Source organism: Doryrhamphus excisus, chromosome 4 (assembly GCF_030265055.1).
Source record: "Doryrhamphus excisus isolate RoL2022-K1 chromosome 4, RoL_Dexc_1.0, whole genome shotgun sequence".
Classification (NCBI taxonomy): domain Eukaryota; kingdom Metazoa; phylum Chordata; class Actinopteri; order Syngnathiformes; family Syngnathidae; genus Doryrhamphus; species Doryrhamphus excisus.
In genome coordinates this window covers 26,075,743-26,097,846 of record NC_080469.1, presented here as the reverse complement: position 1 = coordinate 26,097,846, position 22,104 = coordinate 26,075,743, and the positions used below count along the sequence as shown (strand labels likewise).

Genomic DNA, 22,104 nt, shown 5'->3' with positions numbered 1-22,104 from the left:
TCTTTGTGGTTTGAGTCTAAAAATAGAACTCACTGACACCAACACCCAGCAAGTGTGTGAGGAGAGGAGTCAAGGAAAGGTGGGATGAAGCGGAGGTGCTGCTATCCCAAAAACAGGGATGATGGACGGGGTGGGCGGGGCCTATATGTCCAGGGGCGAGCAGGCCACACCCACCGCCTTGATATTTAACAAGGTGAGTGAAGGAGGAGGTGAAGGAGAACATCATGACCTCCTGCTGCTCCTGCAGAGTGCTTCCTCCTCATCCTCCTCATCATCCTCCTCCTCGGGCCCGCCGTCGCTGTCGGGTCTTGTACCCCCCCTACCGGTGCAGGAGGGCCCCCCCGAGGCAGGCCCCTGACCCGGCGACGCGTTGGCTCCTCCTCCTCAGCGCGTTGCTCCTGCTGCAGATCTACACCGAGGACACATGCACAGGTGAGCGCACGAGGGCGTGTTAGCTAGCGCTAATGGCCAACAATAACGCACACCTGTGTGTGTTTATGTGTGTCTTTACGTGTGTGTGTTTACGTGTGTGTTTATGTGTGGCGAAGACGACGAGGCGTCCGCCTGGTGCCGGGGGGGCGACGAGGCCGCAGAGCACCACAGCAAGGGGGAGGAGCTTTGGAAGGTCCAAGCGGTGGGCGCGGCTTCAGAGACCGTCTCAACTGACCACACCTGAAGTGGGCGGGGCAAGAGGGGCGCTTCCTACATCCTTGATGTACTCCATGTGTAAATATGCAAATATTCTTATGCGTTTTCATCTCTCAGCAAATAAATATTTTTTATTGTCATGTCCTCACTTTATTAGATATTAAATATATACATACAAACAGGAACAGGGGTAGTGAGTCTGGAACCCAAGTACGCGCCCTGCACATACACCCCGGTACAGTAGGTGGCGGTATGCATCTAAAATGTTGCTAGCGACCCCCCTAAGAACTGACACTTATAACGGAATAAAGTTGTTGATTTAATTGTCCAAAACATTCTTTTAGCATTTCCAGACATCAAGTTAGATTTATATGCTAGTAGCTCGCTAGCTAGCATTTACGGTATGTCCACTAAATGAGGTTTGTAGCGCCTTTTTACAAAAATCAATAAGGTGTCTAAAAGGCGTCGCTAGGGTTAAACAAGGATTGCTTGTGTATTTATTTTTCTTTGTGTTGCTACGGCTAAAAGATGGCGACGTGCTAGCGCTAGCTAACATCCGGGACTTCTAGTCATGTCCTCCAATGGGATATTGGGAGAGTAAAGATGGTTTATTTTTATTTGTATTCTTCCACGAACACAAGATGGCTCCTTTCAGTTCTTCCATCCAACCCGAACAGGCCATATAACCCCCCCCCCCAGAACTTTCCTGGAAAGGCCTCGCCTGGTTCCGCACGTAGGCCCGTTCCCATGGCAACGGGCCAGCGCTGCCCATCAACGGAGCCTTTTGACGGGCAGTGACCCGCATGACGCCCGCTTCCACCACGCCGCCTGGGACACAAGATGACGCTTGCTGTCTTTTCCTCCCCCGCCGGCACCTCCATGGTGCGCCTCCATGGTGCGCCTCCATGTTGCGCCTCCACGCTGGACTGTTTTGGGTAAACACCCTGGGAGGCTCCTCCCTTTTTCACTTCTATTTATTACATGGACTTTTAAAAATATATTTATTATTATATTTAAGCATTTATTTGACATTAAAAATTTGGATTTGTAAATAAAATTGTTTGTGAATATAAAGTAATATTTTTAATTGTAGTATTTACAAAAATATATTTATATAATGCAAAAAAAATAACTTTTGGCAGATTAACCATTTTTTTGGCCATTTTTAGGAGGATTTACTTCACAGGTGACAAAGTCTCGGTCCGGGGGCCAGATTTGGGTCGCCATATTTGTTCACGTGCCTGTTAAAGCCTTTTTAGTATTATTTTGAAAAATATATGTTTTGTTAATTATAGTATTCCTATTTATTTGTTACAGTATTTGTATTTTGTATATTTGTGTGTATATGTGTCTATGTAACAGTGTATTTTTAATGCTTTAAAATATATTTGTAAAGATATATTACAGCTTCTAATGACCTTTTTCGACCTCTGTGTCTGTGGAAAAGTTGTAGAAACGTAAGAGGAGCACGTGAGCAGGATGATGTCATCATCATCAACATCCTCTCATGTCATCAGTGTGGGGGGGGGCATTTTGAGAAGGTGGTTGTAAAATAAAAACTTGTGGTTGTTTTTTTTCGTTGAGTCAGAAGGTGCTGCCCGGGGGGCGTGGCCCGAGGTCCAGGGGGCGTGTCCACATTCCAGTAAAGGTATAAAGGTCAACTCGGCAAGTTTCGGTCAGACTTAAAATCGAGAGAAAGAGAGGGAGAAGAAAAAGAGAGAAAAAGAGAGAAAAAGAGCTAAAATGTATTGTCATCCGAGTTCCACCATGACGCTCCGGAGGCGGGAAAGCTTCGTCTCGTCTCGGCTGTCGAACCGCAGCACGGAGCCCGAAATCTTCACCTTCGAGCAGATTCCCACCCAAGCCACCGCCGTGCCCTCCTTCGTGCCTATCCGGCCCAGGAAGCGCTGCACCCGGGTCATGTACCCCGCCAAGGTCCGCATGCACCTCCCGCCCCCGGAGAAGAGCCCCGCCAAGCGGTGGCTGCTGCTTCTGATTCTGGTGGTTCTGTGGCAGATCTACACCGAGGAGCCCTGCGTCGACACGCCGCCGGGCGGCGCCCGCGGTGCGGCGGAGGACGACTCCAATGCGGTCTCCGCCGGCCTGGTGGTTCCCGCGGCTACGAGCTCCTGCGAGGCGGACGCACCGGTGGAACCCGGGACCACGGGCGGGCAGCAGGGCGCCGGGAACAGCTACGTGGTGGCCCTGCTGGTCTACCACAGACTGGGCGCCGACAAATAAAAGTCCGGATGTGTTCCGTCCGAAGGAGCTGAGAGGACTCTGCGCAGCCGCGGAAGGAGCCCCGTGAGCCGGCCTGGTGTCTGCAGGCGGCCCGCTGAGCCCCCCTGAGGCCGTGGAGCCTTGAAGTGGAAAAGAACTGAAAGAACCTTGAAAGAACCTTGAAGAAACTTGAATGGGTCATGTAATGACCCCCATCCTCACTGCTGGAGAGGCCAAATGTTTGTCTTATTTATTCAATGTTATTTGATATTTATTTCTATTAAAAAGGTCCAAAACTACAACATGTCTGCTGGCTTTTTACTAGTGCTTACACTCGGCATCATAGTACTACATTGGTGGATAGTACTACATTGGTGGATAGTACTACATTGGTGGATAGTACTACATTGGTGGATAGTACTACATTGGTGGATAGTACTACATTGGTGGATAGTACTACATTGGTGGATATTAGTACTACATTGGTGGATAGTACTACATTGGTGGATATTAGTACTACATTGGTGGATAGTACTACATTGGTTTATATTAGTGTATTAGTGTATTGGTTTATATTAGTATATTGGTGTATATTAGTATATTGGTGTATATTAGTGTATTGGTTTATATTAGTATATTGGTGTATATTAGTATATTAGTGTATATTAGTGTATTGGTGTATATTAGTATATTAGTATATTGGTGTATATTAGTACATTAGTGTATTGGTGTATAGTAGTGTATTGGTTTATATTAGTATATTAGTGTATTGGTATATATTAGTATATTAATGTATTGGTGTATATTAGTGTATTGGTGTATATTAGTGTATTGGTATATATTAGTGTATTGGTGTATATTAGTATATTGGTGTATATTAGTATATTGGTGTATATTAGTATATTGGTATATATTAGTGTAGTGTTTCCTAAAATGTGAGTAATAGCAGGAATGTTAGTACATGAATCATTCCTTCATGCCACTCATGTAACTTCCTGTATGAGGTCATGTCTCAAGGTCACAAGTACAACTAGGACTTATAAGACCAGTAGGACCTATAAGACCATAGTAGGACCTATGAGACCATAGTAGGACCTATGAGACCACAGTAGGACCTATGAGACCACAGTAGGACCTATGAGACCACAGTAGGACCTATGAGACCACAGTAGGACCTATGAGACCATAGTAGGACCTATGAGACCATAGTAGGACCTATGAGACCATAGTAGGACCTATGAGACCATAGTAGGACCTATGAGACCACAGTAGGACCTATGAGACCACAGTAGGACCTATGAGACCACAGTAGGACCTATGAGACCATAGTAGGACCTATGAGACCATAGTAGGACCTATGAGACCATAGTAGGACCTATGAGACCATAGTAGGACCTATGAGACCATAGTAGGACCTATGAGACCATAGTAGGACCTATGAGACCACAGTAGAACTTATGAGACCACAGTAGGACCTATGAGACCATAGTAAGACCTATGAGACCACAGTAGGACCTACCTATAAGACCATAGTAGGACCTATGAGACCATAGTAGGACCTATGAGACCATAGTAGGACCTATGAGACCATAGTAGGACCTATGAGACCATAGTAGGACCAATGAGACCATAGTAGGACCAATGAGACCATAGTAGGACCTATGAGACCATAGTAGGACCTATGAGACCATAGTAGGTCCAAAGAAAAGGTCACATGACAAGCATGCGCTGCACAAAGGACATGAAACAAAGGACAAGGAAGGATGACACGGAACTCTGTTTGACCCCCCCCCCCCCTCCCCCCAGCTTCCCCCCTTTCCTCCTGCTCCTCCCATTCCTCATTCCTGGGCCGTGAGTCAGGGTCGGCTGCGTGGGCTGCAGGCCGCTTCCAGCCGGGAAAGCCAAGGCTGAAATGACGAGCAGAGGAGGAAAGTAGGAAAGGAGGAGTGGGATTTTCCGAGGCTGCGTTAGACTGGAAGAGGAACGGCAGCACCGAGAACCGAGGCCTCACGGTGTCCCATTCCAGGGACCACAAACCTGTTTGGAATTTTGAACAGCCTGGATTGAAAATGAAAGCATGGACTTCATGGCCGCCATCAGGAAACAGGAAACACGCGTCTGTTACATAATCTAATCAACAACAACCAGATTGTACTTTTACTACGTTACGTTACGTAACCAACCCACCTGGTCAGTGGCGGGGCCACGTGAGGCCACCAGGTGGATGTGTCTTGGTCCACATGACTTCCAACTCCTCAGCCTTAAGGCTGTTTGAAGGTTCTGGGCTGGAGGGTCAGACTGTTGGATTTTAAATTCAGGAGTAGAGTAGGTTTTGGTTCTGGTCCTAGAACTGTAGACCGGCTCAACAATCTTGGCAGGGTTTTTCCCAAGCAGTCTACATGTGTTTTGCGGACTTGGAGAAGGCCTTCAGTTGTGTTCTTTTAGGAATCCTGTGGCGGGTACTCCAGGAGGGTGGGTTACCACACCCCCAATTCAGGTGGTCCACTACCTGCATGACTGGTGTTAGAACTTGCATTGCAGGTCTACATGTGTTTTGCGGACTTGGAGAAGGCCTTCAGTTGTGGTCTTCTAGGAATCCTGTGGCGGGTACTCCAGGAGGGTGGGTTACCAGACCCCCAATTCAGGTGGTCCACTACCTGAACGACTGGTTGCTAGTCTACATGTGTTTTGCGGACTTGGAGAAGGCCTTAAGTTGTGTTCTTGTAGGAATCCTGTGGCGGGTACTCCAAGAGGGTGGGTTACCAGACCCCCAATTCTGGTGGTCCACTACCTGCATGACTGGTGTTAGAACTTGCATTGCTAGTCTACATGTCTTTTGCAGACTTAGAGAAGGCCTTCAGTTCTTCTAGGAATCCTGTGGCGGGTACTCCAGGAGGGTGGGTTACCACACCCCCAATTCTGGTGGTCCACTACCTGCATGACTGGTGTTAGAACTTGCATTGCAGGTCTACATGTGTTTTGCGGACTTGGAGAAGGCCTTCAGTTCTTCTAGGAATCCTGTGGCGGGTACTCCAAGAGGGGGGGGGTTACCAGACCCCCAATTCATGTGGTCCACTACCTGAACGACTGGTTGCTAGTCTACATGTGTTTTGCGGACTTGGAGAAGGCCTTAAGTTGTGTTCTTTTAGGAATCCTGTGGCGGGTACTCCAGGAGGGTGGGTTACCAGACCCCCAATTCAGGTGGTCCACTACCTGCATGACTGGTGTTAGAACTTGCATTGCAGGTCTACATGTGTTTTGCGGACTTGGAGAAGGCCTTCAGTTGTGTTCTTTTAGGAATCCTGTGGCAGGTACTCCAAGAGGGTGGGTTACCAGACCCCCAATTCATGTGGTCCACTACCTGAACGACTGGTTGCTAGTCTACATGTGTTTTGCGGACTTGGAGAAGGCCTTAAGTTGTGGTCTTCTAGGAATCCTGTGGCGGGTACTCCAAGAGGGTGGGTTACCAGACCCCCAATTCAGGTGGTCCACTACCTGCATGACTGGTGTTAGAACTTGCATTGCCGGTCTACATGTCTTTTGCGGACTTAGAGAAGGCCTTCAGTTCTTCTAGGAATCTTGTGGCGGGTACTCCAGGAGTATGGGTTACCAGACCCCCAAATCAGGTGGTCCACTACCTGCATGACTGGTGTTAGAACTTGCATTGCCGGTCTACATGTGTTTTGCGGACTTGGAGAAGGCCTTCAGTTCTTCTAGGAATCCTGTGGCGGGTACTCCAAGAGGGGGGGGGTTACCACACCCCCAATTCATGTGGTCCACTACCTGAACGACTGGTTGCTAGTCTACATGCGTTTTGCAGACTTGGAGAAGGCATTTGAATGTGTTCCTCGAGGAATCCTGTGGGGGTACTCCAAGAATATGGGGTACCCGACCACCTAATCCAGGTGGCTCACTTCCTGAATGACCAGTCTTGGAGCCTGGTACATGTTGCCGGTCTACATGTGTTTTGTACGGTTATACCAACAGTGTTTCTCAAGGAATCCTGTCAGGTGTACTCTGGTGGTATGAGGTACCCGACCACCTAAATCAGGTGGTTCGGACCCTGAATGACCAGTAGAGGTTGGTCCACATTTCCAGCCGTAATTCCAACTCGTTTCCTGCGAGGGTTGGACTTCTCCAGGGACGGACGGAGTTCAGTAGGCAGTAGGCCTAAGTGTTTAGGGCGTCTGGTTTGGTGACTGCAGGATTGGGTCTTTGAATTCTGCAAAGGACCTCCAAGTGGGAGTCCATTTTTCTTTCCCGGAAAAAAGGGTGGAGTGCCGTTTCCGGGTTGGGGATGAGATCCAGCCCCTGGTGGAGGAGTTTAAGTACCTCGGGTGGCACCTATAGGGTGGCTGGACGATCCCTTCCAGATACGGTGACCATCTCTTGGGAGTGTTCAAGGCCCCTTTAACCGGCAGGAGGCCTTGGGACTTTGAGTCTCTCAACCGGCTTCCGAGGAACGTGATGAAGTAGCCTGGAAGAACATGCTAACGTTCCAGCAAGCTAACAGAACAACAGCATTCGTGATGAGAGTGTGTGTCAGCGTATTTGCATGCGTCCAGCATGCCTGTGATGTTTGACTGGTGAGGAATTCCGTGAGAAGATCCCGTGAGGAATGTGAAGTATTCCCGGTGTGGAACGCCGCTCGGACACGTCTGACACAATGTGACATGACCTTAGCGGGTAGCAAAGACGTCCTTGGCACAAGCTGGGGCTGAACCCACCAGGTATGTTGGTTGGCAGTGTTGCTCAACAGCAGGCAGGCAGGCGAAGGACTCAAACACACCCTGGGCGCTCCCTGGTCCACAAAGCACACTGGAATTCCTCTCTTTTTTCTTCTCATTACAAAGGTGATGAAAGCCCGTGTGGCCCCGGAGGGAAGCGTTTTGAAAGAATGAAAACTCTCAGCCCGAGCGCAAACAGGAAGTGTTTTGCCCTGAAAAGGAGCGCTCGGCGAAGCGTCTAAACATGACTCAGCAGCGTGTCAAGCTGTCGCCGGATAAGACAAGGAAAATAAAATGTTGATTTATCACCTTGGTGATACGAATATGCTGAGAATACCCCATTGATGATCCAAAACAAACATGTCCTCGCCTGTCAGCGCCGGGCCCCTCCTTTTGTCTGGCAGGCAACTCACACCAATCATTAAATCATTAGACTGTACTAGACATTACACCACAACACACATGACTCTTTACTCCCGGGGGACATTCATACTATATGCAAATGCAGTATGCTAACAGGACGTCTTAGCTTCACATCTTATTCATATCAACTTCACTCTTTATTTATAATAATATTATAACTCTTTCCCCAAGCTAATCTTCCAAAAATGAATACATAAGGTGTGCAAAATGTGCCCAAAGCAATGATGACATCACAATACGCCCTCAACGTGACACTCTGCTGCCACCTAGCGTCAAACAAGCACAGTGACCAGTCAAAAGTCCTAAAAGGCGTCTTTCAAATGAAGTAAAACTTTATTAAAATGTTCAGCTGTACAAAGGTTTGCTTTCAAAGTACAATTCAGAGTTTGAGCTGTCAGCTGACGTCACAGCAGCGTGTGTTTTCAAGTGAAGACACAAAACTACTTCCGGTTTCTTCTCTTGGCGCCGCCTCAGAAAGAGGAAGTGACGTAGTGATGTTTTTTTTTTCCTCTTGTCTTGCTAGCGAAGCAGCGGTTTGTCCTCCATGACACTTTTTTAGTCAAGAGCGAACAACAAAACTTTTCCGTGTTGACAAACTCCTTCGTCAAACTCCCCGCAGAAGCCGCCACGTCCACGCGCGCGTGCCCCCCCCCCCCTTCCACGACCACGACGACACGCACGCGAGCGGCCGCGGTGGGCGCGCACTCGAGCTTGGGGGCCGCGCACGGGAGGTCGCTGCCGCCGAGGAGCGCCAGGACAGGTAAGAAAAGACGCGCGATAAAAGGCGAAAAGTGATGACGTAAGAACTCGAAGTGAGGGAGCCGGCGAGGAGTGTGACGTCACGTTTTTTTTTGACGGAGCGGAGCGTGAAAAGTTTGCTGGCGTGCGCGCGCGCTCATGGAATTTAAGCGTGCACGAGCACGGCCCGGCCTGATGTCAGTGGTGTTGTTTGCTAACTCGTCACCGTGACGTCATTTTAGCCATACAAACACACGGTGAGAAGCTAAAGAAGCTACGCTAACGTGTGTGGATACACCGTAAACGTGAGCTAGCGTGCTAGTGCTAACACAACATGAGGCAGCTTGTCCCTAGCATGTAAGCTAACGTTGTTGTTTAAATGTCACGTGACTCACCACAACAGGATGTGTTGTGCGATGTTTTTTTTGTAGTTTTAGTCAAAATCAGTCTCGTCCCGGTGCATTCTGGGATACATAACCAAACATTTGAAGTGTATTGATGTTAGCATCGTGTGGGAGTGGAAGCTAAAGCTAACTTATGAGCAAGCTAACATAAGGTGTTGTATCCTCCGCCGCTGAGCACCCAAACAAAGATGTTTTATGTGCTCCGACTTGTCTAAAACCCGGCCCTCCTCTCATTCCGGACATGCCGACGCAAAGCTCCCCGTAGGCGACGCTCCCCGGGTACTAGACGCCACATAGCGGTATGCTAATTTATTCCTCGCCCCACTGACCGACATGCTAATCTGTGTTGGTCACGTGATGGCGTTGTTGTAAACAGTGTGTACTGTACTTATGCACCTAAAAGATGAAGGCTGAGTGCAAAAGTGTGTACTTACGCACTCAAAAGACAAAGTGGGTACGGACCCAGTGAAGAAGAGGTGTTCCTAATGAAGTGACCGCAGCGTTGTTGCTTGTGCTGATAGAGATGTAGCGTGTGTGGAGCATCATGCACCTCCTCCTGCTGCTGCTGATCCTTCACGCCACAGCAGCCCTCGCACAGATTGATCCAGGTACACGCACACACAAACACACACACATGTGCACACTCAGACCGACCAACGGCGACTGCATGTTTCAGCACACTGTCGCTATGCCCTGGGCATGGAGGATGGGCGGATCCAGGATGATGACATCACAGCTTCCAGCCGATGGCACGAGACCACAGGAGCGCAGTACGCCAGGTCGCCCTCCTCTGATGATTCTTCATGATTCTTCTTCAAATGTTGTTTGAGCGTGGACTCACCCTTTTAACGTCGCCGCCACAGGTTGAACCGTGAGGACGGCGACGGCGCCTGGTGTCCCGAAGGCCAGCTGGAAGCTTCCGACTCTCAGTTCCTGCAGGTTTGACTCGTCTTTTCTCTTCACGCCGATGTGGAATGTGGACGCAGCACGACACGTGTCCGTCCCCGTGCGCTCAGGTGGACCTGCGGCGTCTCACCTTCCTGACGGTGGTGGCCACTCAGGGTCGATACGCCAGGAACGGCATCGAGTTCGCCCGCGCCTACAGCCTCAACTATAGCAGGGATGGCGTCAACTGGAAGTCCTGGAGGGACCGGCTGGGAAACATGGTGAGTGTGCGTGGGAGGGGGCGGGAAAAGGTACGAATTAGCACACGATTAGCATGATAGACATCGGCATGATAGTCACTCTTCCTCTGCTCGTCTACCGCAGTTTGACACACTTACACACTGAAAGTGCAGTCTGTAAGTAAGAATGTGCACACTTAAGAACAAAAGTCCAAGTACAACTGTGCTTAAACACTTCAGTACTTCAACTGAAGTGCGCACTCAAACAACTTAAGTAACAAAAGTGTGCACTTATGCACCCAAAAGACAGTATGCAAATGTGCACTCACACACTCAAAACTTAATTCAAGTACAGGAGTGTGCACTTATACATGCAGTATGCATTGAAATATTCAATGTAAGTATGAAAGACTAAAAACACTCAAGTGTGTACTTATCCTTAGTCTAAGTGTAAGACTACGTTAGTACCTACGTGGCACAAGTACATAAGCACTCATATGCTCATAGGAGTAACTGTAAGTGTGCACTTATGCACTGAAAGGCAGTATGCGTTTAAAAAAGCCAAGTGTGCATGCACTCGAAAGAAAGTCTGGATGCATTCAAAACTAAATGTAAGTACAAAAGTGTGCACTTTTGCATCCAAAAGACAGTATGAATTAAAAAAAAAAGCCAAGTGTAAGTATGCAAATGTGCACTCACACACGCTAAAGAAAGTCGGTATGCATTCAAAACTGAATTTAAGTATACGAGTGTGCACTTATACATGCAGTATGCATTGAAATATTCAGTGTAAGTATGAAAGACTAAAAACACTCAAGTGTGTACTTATCCTTAGTCTAAGTGTAAGACTACGTTATTAAGTACACTCACGTGTGTACTTATCCTTAGTCTAAGTGTAAGACTACATTATTAAGTACACTCACGTGTGTACTTAATCTTAGTCTAAGTGTAAGACTACATTATTAAGTACACTCACGTGTGTACTTATCCTTAGTCTAAGTGTAAGACTACATTATTAAGTACACTCACGTGTGTACTTAATCTTAGTCTAAGTGTAAGACTACATTATTAAGTACACTCACGTGTGTACTTATCCTTAGTCTAAGTGTAAGACTACGTTATTAAGTACACTCACGTGTGTACTTAATCTTAGTCTAAGTGTAAGACTACATTATTAAGTACACTCACGTGTGTACTTATCCTTAGTCTAAGTGTAAGACTACGTTAGTACCTATGTGGGCACAAGTACATAAATGTGCACTCATACGCTCAATAACTAAGTACACAAGCACTTGCACTTATGCACTCAAAAGACCTGGCTTAGTGTGCACTTAGTGGGCGGGGTTTAAGAAGGAGACGGGAAGTGAAAGGTTTGCGTGTGTCGCAGGTGATGGAGGGAAACAAGAACGCGTACGAGCCCGTCATCAACGACCTCCACCCCCCCGTGGTCACACGCTGGGTGCGCCTCATCCCGCTGACGGAGCTGTCCACCGTTTGCATGAGGGCGGAGCTGTACGGCTGCCCGTGGGAGGGTAAGACACGCCCACACGCCACGGCGGAAAGTGACGAGGGGTGACGCTTCTCCTTCCTTCCCGCCGCCCAGATGGTCTCATCTCGTACAACGCCCCTGAAGGTCAGCTGATGATGGCGGCGGGCGTTCCCACCGCCAGCCTCAACGACTCCACCTACGACGGCGTGCACGAGAGCAGGCGGGTCACACGCTCCGACGGCTTCAGCGTGCGCTGCGTCGCGTCTCTCTCTCACTCGGCTGTGTCGTCCCAACAGGAAGTTGTTCGCCGGCCTCGGCCAGCTGACGGACGGCGTGACGGGCCTCGATGACTTCCTGGTGACGCGTCAGTACCACGTGTGGCCCGGCTACGACTACCTGGGCTGGAGGAACGACTCGCTGGGAGGGGCGGGACACGTGGAGATGGAGTTTGTGTTTGACAGGCAGAGGAACTTCACCTCCATGAAGGTCTCCACCGCTCTGCTTTTACTTTGAAAGGAGGAAAGGCTCCCGCGGCTGAGCGCATCCACTTCCTGTGCAGGTTCACTGCAACAACATGTTCGCTCGAGGCGTCAAGATCTTCTCCTCCGTCTCCTGCTGGTTCAAGCCCCGGCTGGTCGCCGGCTGGGAGGCGGAGCCTGCGGTCTTCAACACGGTGCTGGACGACCGCAACCCGAGCGCCCGCTACGTCACCGTGCCGCTCCACCGCCGCGCCGCCGCCTCCCTGCGGTGCCGCTTTGGCTTTGCCGACGTGTGGATGATGTTCAGCGAGATCTCCTTCCAGTCAGGTAACGCACATGTTCTTCATCTCCCCGCCCCCACGTTTGTGACCTCCCCTTTGCCCTCAGAAGACTCCATGTTGGCGGTGACGGTGCCATCGCCCAGCGACGGCGCCACGGTGACGGCCACGCCCGGTACGACCTTTAACGCGCCTCCCCGTGCACAGAAATGCGCTCATCCGCCATCTTGTTTATCCCCTCAGCCACCAATCCGTCCGCCAGCGACGCCCCCGACGACGGCAAGACGCCCATTCTGATTGGCTGCCTGGTGACCATCATCCTGCTGCTGGTCATCATCATCTTCCTCATCCTGTGGTGTCAGTACGTGTGCAAGGTTCTGGAGAAGGTAAGCACGCTCGAGTGCGCCAAGCTCGGACCGCGTGAAGACGTCCTCCTTTCCGCCCCCCCGCAGGCGCCGCGCACCATCCTCGGCGAGGAGGTGAGGGTCCGACTGTCCTCCTGCAGCGACACCATCGTCCTGCGGACCCCCCCTGTGCCGCCCCGCTCTGCAGGTATAGCGGAATCACGCATCTCAATTGGTGCACTTGTGCACTTACGCTTGCTTTCTTTCCCCACTTACTTAGTACTTACTCTTTTGAGTGCATGAGTAGTGTGTACTTAGGATTTGGAGTGCACACGTGGACACTTGTGGACACTTTGTCTTTTGAGTGCATAAGTGTGTACTTAGGATTTGGAGTGCATGAGAGGGCAGTTTTTTATGTACTCTTTTGAGTGCATAAGTACTTTGTATTTTAAGTGCATAAGTGGACACTTTTGTACTTTTTTTTGTGTACTTGGAATTTTGAGTGCATAAGTGGACACTTGTGGGGGCTACACTTAGTCTTTTCGTGCTGTACACAAGTGTGTACTTGTGTGCTTACTTAGTCCTTTGACTGCATACGCAGACTCTTCTGTCCTTTTAGTCTATTGAGTACATACGTAAGTGTGTACTTGGGTTCTTGTCTTTGGGGTTTTTTTTTGTGTAAGTGAACACTTCTGCACGTACTTAGTATTTAGAACTACTTAAGTGTGTCTAGGTTTTTGAGTGCATAAGTGGACACTTGTGTACTTTTGAGTATTCATATTTACTTAGGTAGTCTTTTTAGTGCTTAAGTGTACTTACAATGTGCTCTTTGAATTGACGAGTGGACACCCGTGTAGTTACATGTAGTCTTTTTGAGTGCATAAGTGTGTCAGGTACGGTAAAATGCAGTGCACTGTCAGTACACGGATGTTGCACTAGTAGTCGCCATCTTGTCTCCTAGCGGAAGGGGAGGGGCTAAGTTGAGTGGTTGCCATTGATAGGGGAGAAGATGGTGGTAAGTGTAAAAGTACACCATGTGGTGTATACTTATCGAAGTATCTCAGCGTGTTTGATCCCGTGTTTGAGGTTGAGCCCCCACCGCTGGCCCGCAGGAACGACGTCATCGGCATTCCCGCGAGGAACGTTCCCCAGCTGTGTTTTGTTTTTCCCCATCCAGGCCCCGCCCAAACGGACCCTCACTACGAGAGGGTGTTCCTGTTGGACCCTCAGTACCAGAACCCGGCAGCGCTGAGAAACAAACTACCCGAACTTTCCCAGAGTGCGGAAGCATCAGGTGAGCGAGCGCCCCCCCCCCAACTTGACTCTTGATTGGCAGTCTTCTTCATCATCTTCCGGCCTTTTCCGTCTTCCTCTGGTCCTCTTCCTCCGGCTGTCCACCTCAGTAACCTTCCCTCTGACTTCCTAACGCCGACTTCCTGTCACATGACGCCGCCGTTGAAGGTGAAGAGAGGTTTGTTAGCGTTGTTGCCAAGCGATGTGGTCACGTTTTTTATCGGCCGCTTCTTCCTGCCAGCGTGCGGGGGCGGCTACGCCGAGCCCGACGTCACCCAGTGCACGCCGCACCAGTGTTTCCATAGCAACGCCCCCCACTACGCGGAGACGGACATCGTGCGGCTGCAGGGCGTGACAGGCAGCAACATGTACGCCGTGCCCGCCCTGACCGTGGACTCGCTCACCAGGAAGGACATCTCCGCCTCCGAGTTCCCGCGCCAGCGGCTGATCTTCAGGGAGAAGCTGGGGGAGGGGCAGTTCGGGGAGGTAGGTGTCCGCACGTTTTAATCCTCAGGGCGCTACGGCGAAGGCGCTAAGCGGCAGGGCCGTCCTCAGGTGCACCTGTGTGAGGCCGAGGGGCTGACGGAGTTCCTGGGGGAGGGGGCGCCCCTCCCCGACAGAGACGGGCACGCGGCACTGGTGGCGGTCAAGCAGCTGAGGGCGGACGCCACCAGCCAGGCCAGGTACGCCGCTTCCCCCGCACGGGTCAGAAGCGCCGGGCTGACGCTGACGTGCCGCGTCCTTGCAGGAACGACTTCCTGAAGGAGATCAAGATCATGTCCCGCCTCAACGACCCCAACATCATCAGACTGCTGTGCGTCTGCGTCGCCTCCGACCCCCTGTGCATGGTGACCGAGTACATGGAGAACGGCGACCTCAACATGTTCCTGTCGCAGCGCGAGATGGAGAGCACGCTCACGCACGCCAACAACATCCCCTCCGTCAGGTGAGCCCGCCCACACGTCTGTGCACTTAAACGATAAAGTTAGTATGCACTCAAAATAAGGGCATCCGGAATATAAAGGACTCGAGCCGAAAATCAGAATGCGGATGAAAAAGATCCGCTGTGGCGACTCCGTGATCAGGAAAAAAAGCCCAAAGAAGTGTGCAAGTGTACACTTATGCACCCAAAGGACAGCTGACTAAGTAACACAGTGTGCACTGAAGCGTCATTCTGCAGTCGGAATGCCAAGTGTGAGTATGCAAGTGTGCACTCAGAAGACTTGGTGTAAGTGCACCAGTTGGGACACAGCAAAATATTGAGTGTAAGCGTGCAAGTGTGCACTCAAAAGACTTGGTGTAAGTGCACCAGTTGAGACACAGCAAAATATTTCATGTAAGTGTGCACCTATGCACTCAAAACAGTTAGTGTGCACTCATAAATACACTTCTGTATTCAAAGGAAAAAATTATACAGTAAAAATAAAAAAATCAAAGTATGCACTTATGCACTCAAACTAATTGTAAGTATGCTAGTGTGTACTTATACAAGCGCGCACAGTGTGAGTAAAAAAGGGGCACTCATGCGCCCAAAGTACACTCTAAAGACATCATGCACTCGAAACACAACACATGTAAGTATGCAAGTGTGTACCTCTGCACTCAAATGACAGTGTGCACTTTAGAGACTTAAGTGTGCAATTATGCACTTGAAGGACTGTTGGCATGCACTCAAAAGACAATGTGTAAGTCACCGCCGGTCACCTGACTAAAAGGCAAACAGCGCCACCTAGCAAGCTTTGTTAGCATTGTTAGCCAGCTCAAATTAACTCATTTTTTCCTGTTATAATACAAAGAAAAAGGAAATAAATATGTGTTCATGTTTGACGCAAGTATTGGGAATGATACCAAAATGTAAAAAAAAATTTAAAAAGTGCACTTCCCCTTTAAGTGTTTGTCTGCAGTCAGTGTGCAAGTGTGCACTCAAAGACTTAGTTGAGTCACAGAATAGTGTGTAGTGCGTATTTTCCCGTGGGTGGAGCTCAAGCAGGACACTTACACTGGATGTCCCACCCCCTACTGCCCCCCCACCCCCCCAGCCTGTCAGACCTCCTCCACATGTCGGTGCAGATCTCGTCGGGGATGAAGTACCTGGCCTCGCTGAACTTCGTGCACCGAGACCTGGCCACCAGGAACTGCCTGCTGGACCGCCGCCTCACCATCAAGATCGCCGACTTCGGGATGAGCCGGAACCTCTACAGCAGCGACTACTACCGCATCCAGGGGCGCGCCGTGCTGCCCATCAGGTGGATGGCCTGGGAGAGCATCTTGCTGGTGAGCGCCGGGCAACGTCCGATCCGTGCAAAGCAACACAGGCTCATGGGCTCGTTGCTCGGCAGGGGAAGTTCACCACGGCCAGCGACGTCTGGGCCTTCGGGGTCACCCTGTGGGAGATCTTCACGCTGTGCAAGGAGCAGCCCTACAGCCTGCTGACTGACGAACAGGTCATAGCCAACACTGGCGAGTTTTTCAGGAACCAGGGCAGACAGGTGAGGCAGCGTGTCAGACGCCAGAGGGCGAGTCCACCACCGCTCACCCGGGACTCTCTCTCCCCCAGGTCTTCCTGTATGCTCCTCCGCTGTGCCCCCCCTCCCTCTTTGAGCTGATGATGCGTTGCTGGAGGCGGGACATCCCGGACCGGCCCACCTTTGAGGGTCTGTACCAGGCCCTCAGGCCTCATGTCAGCCAGTGAGAACCGGGTCCAGCCTGTCCTGTCCTGTGAGTGTCCACATGTCCTCCAGAGGACCGGTCACCCGCTTTGTGACCTTCCACAAGGACAAGAAACATTTCAAACTTCTTCTCGTCATTCTTGTAAAGCACCGCATGTGTGTCACATTGGAATCCTCCCTCGCTAAATACACCAGCGTTAGCGTCAATGCTAAGCATCTTCAAAAGGTAAATACTAGCTTGATGCTAAACGTCCACATTAATAACTACTGGAATTGGTGCTAGCAATACCCAACAATCAACCCTTTTTATGCGCTACTAACGCCTTTTAATGTTTCTATTTGATGAGTTTTGGACATTCCTTGGAGGAGAGCTGTGCTAAATGCTACATGCTAGCTCACATTTTCTACAGATGACACACAAACATGAATTAAGTGGAACCTTTTTCCTATTGTTATTATTATTACGAGCATTTCAAGCTTTATTCTTTAGTGTGCATTTATTGTACATAGAATAGTAGCAATAGTGTATATTAATATATGTTGTTCTCTTTGCATTTTTCTAATCTCATCTTTGAATAAACGCCACAATGCGTCACGCTCTCAAGTACTTCATTCGGGGTTTTTTATTGGCTGGCGATGACCACGTGAGCTAGACATTAGTGGCCCCGCCCATTACAAGTTCAGCAGGTTCACATTGGAAAAGTCGAGTCCTTTCACTGACTCGAGTTCTTATGAGTCACTCACTCCGGGTTCCCTTTTTTTAAATTTAGCTAGCACTAGCAGGTAAGTGAGGTAGTTAAGAGACAATACCCGATTCCTGCTTGCAAATCGTCTCCAGTCTCCCGCCCACACACCCAGCAGTCCGACGTCATGGGTAGGTCACGTGCGTATTAAACACATTTTCTATTGGCCAACGTGAGTGCACGTGAGCGAAGCGGGCCTGGCTCGTAAAAGCGCGCACATTGTTTCCGTCACGTAAGAAAGTGGCGGCCATATCGTCTGGCCGCCCCAGGGGGTAGCCCTCATTACGGCGCCGCACACCTGCTACTCATTGGACCGCCACCGAACCACTGCGCCTTTCATCTTTACGAGGGCATCGTTAAAATAGAAATTCTTCTCAGCTTGATGACTCGAGGGACTTTTTAGTGTTAGCCTAGTGTTTAGCTAACTTCACGAGCACATCACGGGAGTCCTTTAAGACATTTAATAGTTGTTTTATCGAAACATACAATGTCAAGATATTCACTTTACTTGACAATAGTTTTATTTAACTGCTTTAGCGTCACTTTCTTTACGCCAACAGGTGTATTTTAAGCACGGTGAGCCTTCATGCTAACAATTAGCGAACTTAATTAGCATAAACAACGTCAGTAGCTAATGTTTGCTAGTGAGTCAAACGCTATAGGCCAACAGTGCTGTCAATCAAAGCATGACGACGAGGTTGTTATTCCTGGTGTGCTCCCGGCGAGGGGGTGAAAGTGCTTCAATTTCAGCTTTTCTTTTTAAAAGCATCCTGAGCACCCAGCAAGGGGTGGGTGGGCCCCCCGGGCCCCCCTCCCGCCCCAATAAAAGGTAGGAATCCTACGTGAGGATGGCTTTCATCAGCCAGCTTCCCTTTTAACGATGTTTTAAGACGTTTTCCACTTTTTCTTCATCCTCATCAGCATAGTGGAGGCACGTGGGAAGCCCCGCCCATGAGGAAAAGCAGCAGGTAGAAACACATCTTCCTGTTTCACTTTTATGATGTGATTTTATTGGAATTACTGAATTAGTAATAGGCTTTCATTATTGTATTAGATTAATATTTTGTTTATTAATATTAATTTTTGATTTTTTTATTTAACGGTTGTTTTTTAATTATTTCAAATGAATGTCAAAATAATTTTATAATAGTATTACAGAATATCGTATTTTAATAGTAGTTCATATTTTTGTTGATATTTTATGGACGGTATTTTATACATTTTTTGTTTTTATATTTTATTTATGATTAAAGTATCATTCTATTTTAAATATAAATTGTTTATCGTATAAGGATTTTACTATACAAGTAAAAAAAAATATCAAAAACAAAAATAATACAAATAAAATATTAAAATACTAATACAATAATGCTATAAAAATATTAAACTAATGTTAATACTAATAAAATAATAAAGTCTGTTTTATACTTTTTTTCATTGTATTTCAGTTTTTTTTGTTTTTGTATTATATTAGTGTTACTTTTTATTTTACGTATATATTTTTTTAATTTTTATTAATGAAAATAATTATTTTAATATTACCCTATGAATATTCTAATATGACTTTATTATGGAATGATTATTTTACTAGTATTTAATTAGTATTATGGTATTAATATATATCAGTAATACTAATAGGAGTAGTTGGAGTCCACCTCCCACAGAGAGAGAGAGAGAGAGAGAGAGTGGGGGAAGAGAGAGAGAGGGAGAGAGAGAGAGAGGGTAGCGGGTGAGAGAGGTGAGCTCCATCATTGCAGGAGGAGAAGAAGAAGAGCGGAGGATCTTGCGTGACGATGAAGGAGTCGGGTGTCGTGGCGTGTGTGCTGCTGTTGTGTATTTTGCCAACAGGAAGTGAGTCCCAGGAGGCGTCTGAGGGTGCGAGGCGAGGACTGACATGGCGACATAACGGCCGGGTCTTCAGCATCCTGAGCCGTGCGTCTCGCTATCAGCCGGCCGGCGCCAGGAGCGGCGGCCTCCTCCTGCTTCACGCCAACGACACCTCCTTGGCCCGGGCGGCCCCCCGCCCGCCCGCGGCCAGCGGTGCCGCTCAGTTACGAGCCGTGGTGCGTCAGCAGCAGCAGCAGCAGCCGCCGCCGACACGGCGGGAGGACATGATGGTGGGGGACGACCCGTACAACCCGTACAAGGCGTCCAACTACTACCAGTACTACAACTACTACAACTCCTACTACAGACCCAGAACCCGGACCCCACACTGGCACGGATACGGAACCAGGTACCATCAGAACGGTAAGACGGTCCCGGTCCTCGTTGTCCTGCTGCCATGCGGCCCGGACCTCACCCGTTGGATTCACACGCTGCGTTGGAATGATTGACAGGTCTGCCTGACCTGGTTCCTGACGCCTACTACATCCAGGTGGCCTCCTACATCCAGAGGCTCCCCATGTACAACCTACGCTGTGCTGCCGAGGAGAACTGCCTCGCCTCGTAACGCCGACGCTCATACGCTCTGCACTCGTCTAGCACGGTCTAGTCAGGCCTAGTCCACTAGTTGTACCTTCTAGTCTAGGCTGCTACCCCCCTCTACTCTGGTCTAGTCTCATCTGGAGTAGTTGATTCCAGTATAGTCCAGTCCAGTGTAGTCGTCCAGTCCAGTTGAGTCCAGTCCAGTTGAGTCCAGTCCAGTCCAGTATAGTCATGACATAAGAGTTGTTGCGTGGTTTGAAGTAGGGAACATGATCTTAGGTGACTAGCGTTAGTTAGCTCTGTGCTAACCTCCTTCTTCCGACTCGTCCCTCCAGTTCTGCGTCTTCCGCCCACGAATACGACACCAGGGTTCTCTTGAGGTTCCCTCAGCGCGTCAAGAACCAGGGGACATCCGACTTCCTGCCCAGCAAACCTCGCTACTCCTGGGAGTGGCACAGCTGTCACAAGTACGCTCGCTAGGTGGCGCTAGTTTGCCTTTTAGTCAGGTGACCGGCGGTGACAGGCTGATCCAATATGGCCGCCCTGTCAGTCACTTTCACAGCATGGACGAGTTCAGCTTGTACGAGCTGCTGGACGCCAAGACGCTCCAGGCGGTGGCCGAGGGACACAAGGCCAGCTTCTGTCTGGAGGACACGTCCTGCGAGGCCGGATACTACCGACGCTACGCCTGCACCTCGCACACGCAGGTGCTGGACGCACGCCGCCGCCACGTCTGCTGCTTTTCTTCTCTTCATCCTCCTCCTCCGCAGGGTTTGAGTCCCGGCTGCTACGACACCTACAACGCGGACATAGACTGTCAGTGGATCGACATCACCGACGTTTCTCCTGGGAAGTACATCCTGAAGGTGCGCAAAGATCCGACGCCATTGCTCCCGTTGAAGACCCATCATGTGACATGATGAATAGAGAGCTACAAGAATAAGTACATGGAAATTAGTAGCTTGGAAATTTACAAAAAAAAGTCATACATTGGCGAAAAGTCACATGACAAGAAAATACGTACGTTTGCACGCAGAAAGTTGTACATTTACGGAAGACAAAAAGTCATAAGCTTACAAAAAAACGTGAATTTACAAGAATAAATTGTAAATGTTCAACTTTATTCCTGTAAATTTACAAGGTAGGGAGAAAAATTCCAACTTTACAACACAAAAAAAAGCATAAACTTAAATTTTACGGCAGACAAAGTCGTAAAAATAAATCATAAATTTCCGACTTTTTCTCTCAAATTTACGAGAAAAAAATCGTACATTTACAAAATACAGTTACAATAAAAAGTCATACATTTTTAATTTGAGAGGGAAAGTTGTACATTTACAAAAAAAATAATGGAAATAAAGTTGTACATTTACGAGAAAAAAAAAATGTAAAGTTATGGGAAAAAAACACGTACATTTACGAGAATAAAGTTGTAAATTACGAGAACTCTGTGGTAAAATTTGGAGAAAAAAAGTATTCCGTTTGTGATAAAAATCCTACATTTAGGAGAGAGTTTTAAATTTACGATAAAAACACCTAAATTTACGAAAAAGTCAGAAAACACATATTAGCCTGCCTAGCTAGCCCTTCGGCCCTAGCGGCCAACACCAGCGTGGAACGGGAATTTGAGAGTCTGTTGGACCCGGTTCTCCTTTTGACCCTCAGGTGACCGTCAACCCCAAGCAGACTGTACCGGAAGCCAGCTTTGAAAACAACGTGGTCCGCTGTGACGTCCACTACACCGGAAGTGCTGCCCACTTGTCAGGGTGCCGGGCCAGCTCATGAGAAGTGGGGGGGGGGCGAACCATCCTGTGAAGTCAAACCTCATCTTTAAAACAACAAATATAATATTCAACGCCCTGTATTGATATTATTTCGGTGTTGAGGTGACGAAAGGAACAATAAACGTTTGTCTTTCAAGCAAATAAACGTGTTTACGTTCCGTACGATGACTTGGCTTCGAGTCAATAAAGTTGTATTGAAAGTGAATGGTTGCCGTGTCGCCTGTGAGCACCAGAGGGCGCTGCCGCGCATGTAAAATGATCCCGAGTGTTTATTTTCAAATGAAGACTTTCCAGGCTGTCATTATGGGGTGTAA

The 22,104-nt window shown here is 48.8% G+C and overlaps 3 protein-coding genes across 11 annotated transcripts; all 3 read left to right on the top strand.

Moving 5' to 3' along the window:
* Positions 1–2,319: 2,319 nt before the first annotated feature.
* Positions 2,320–3,164, top strand: ier3 (immediate early response 3). The gene has a single exon (XM_058071124.1). It carries the CDS (start codon positions 2,392–2,394, stop codon positions 2,887–2,889), a length of 498 nt encoding a protein of 165 aa, XP_057927107.1. The 5' UTR covers positions 2,320–2,391; the 3' UTR covers positions 2,890–3,164.
* A 5,338-nt stretch (positions 3,165–8,502) lies between these two features.
* Positions 8,503–17,431, top strand: ddr2l (discoidin domain receptor family, member 2, like). Of its 7 annotated transcripts, none has more exons than XM_058071133.1 (19): positions 8,504–8,778; positions 9,682–9,768; positions 9,837–9,939; positions 10,024–10,099; positions 10,177–10,326; positions 11,672–11,816; positions 11,888–11,997; positions 12,074–12,259; positions 12,333–12,579; positions 12,640–12,705; positions 12,774–12,916; positions 12,983–13,082; positions 14,052–14,168; positions 14,409–14,653; positions 14,723–14,850; positions 14,916–15,113; positions 16,207–16,441; positions 16,507–16,656; positions 16,725–17,431. In XM_058071133.1, the coding sequence occupies exons 2-19, from the start codon at positions 9,705–9,707 to the stop codon at positions 16,857–16,859; spliced, it is 2,598 nt and encodes an 865-aa protein (XP_057927116.1). In that variant the 5' UTR covers positions 8,504–8,778; positions 9,682–9,704; the 3' UTR covers positions 16,860–17,431. The 7 variants fall into 7 exon arrangements, with proteins under 7 accessions (XP_057927112.1, XP_057927116.1, XP_057927118.1 ...); XM_058071135.1 differs by having other exon boundaries at positions 8,506–8,778; positions 11,888–11,993; positions 12,070–12,259; positions 12,643–12,705; XM_058071134.1 differs by having other exon boundaries at positions 8,506–8,778; positions 11,888–11,993; positions 12,070–12,259.
* An 83-nt stretch (positions 17,432–17,514) lies between these two features.
* On the top strand, positions 17,515–21,984 carry LOC131128360 (protein-lysine 6-oxidase). Of its 3 annotated transcripts, none has more exons than XM_058071136.1 (7): positions 17,515–18,408; positions 18,501–19,829; positions 19,919–20,027; positions 20,342–20,473; positions 20,557–20,713; positions 20,777–20,872; positions 21,672–21,984. In XM_058071136.1, the coding sequence occupies exons 2-7, from the start codon at positions 19,373–19,375 to the stop codon at positions 21,789–21,791; spliced, it is 1,071 nt and encodes a 356-aa protein (XP_057927119.1). In that variant the 5' UTR covers positions 17,515–18,408; positions 18,501–19,372; the 3' UTR covers positions 21,792–21,984. The 3 variants fall into 3 exon arrangements, with proteins under 3 accessions (XP_057927119.1, XP_057927122.1, XP_057927120.1); XM_058071137.1 differs by lacking the exon at positions 17,515–18,408 and having other exon boundaries at positions 19,547–19,696; positions 19,774–19,829; XM_058071139.1 differs by lacking the exon at positions 19,919–20,027 and having other exon boundaries at positions 18,501–18,547.
* Positions 21,985–22,104: the final 120 nt, after the last annotated feature.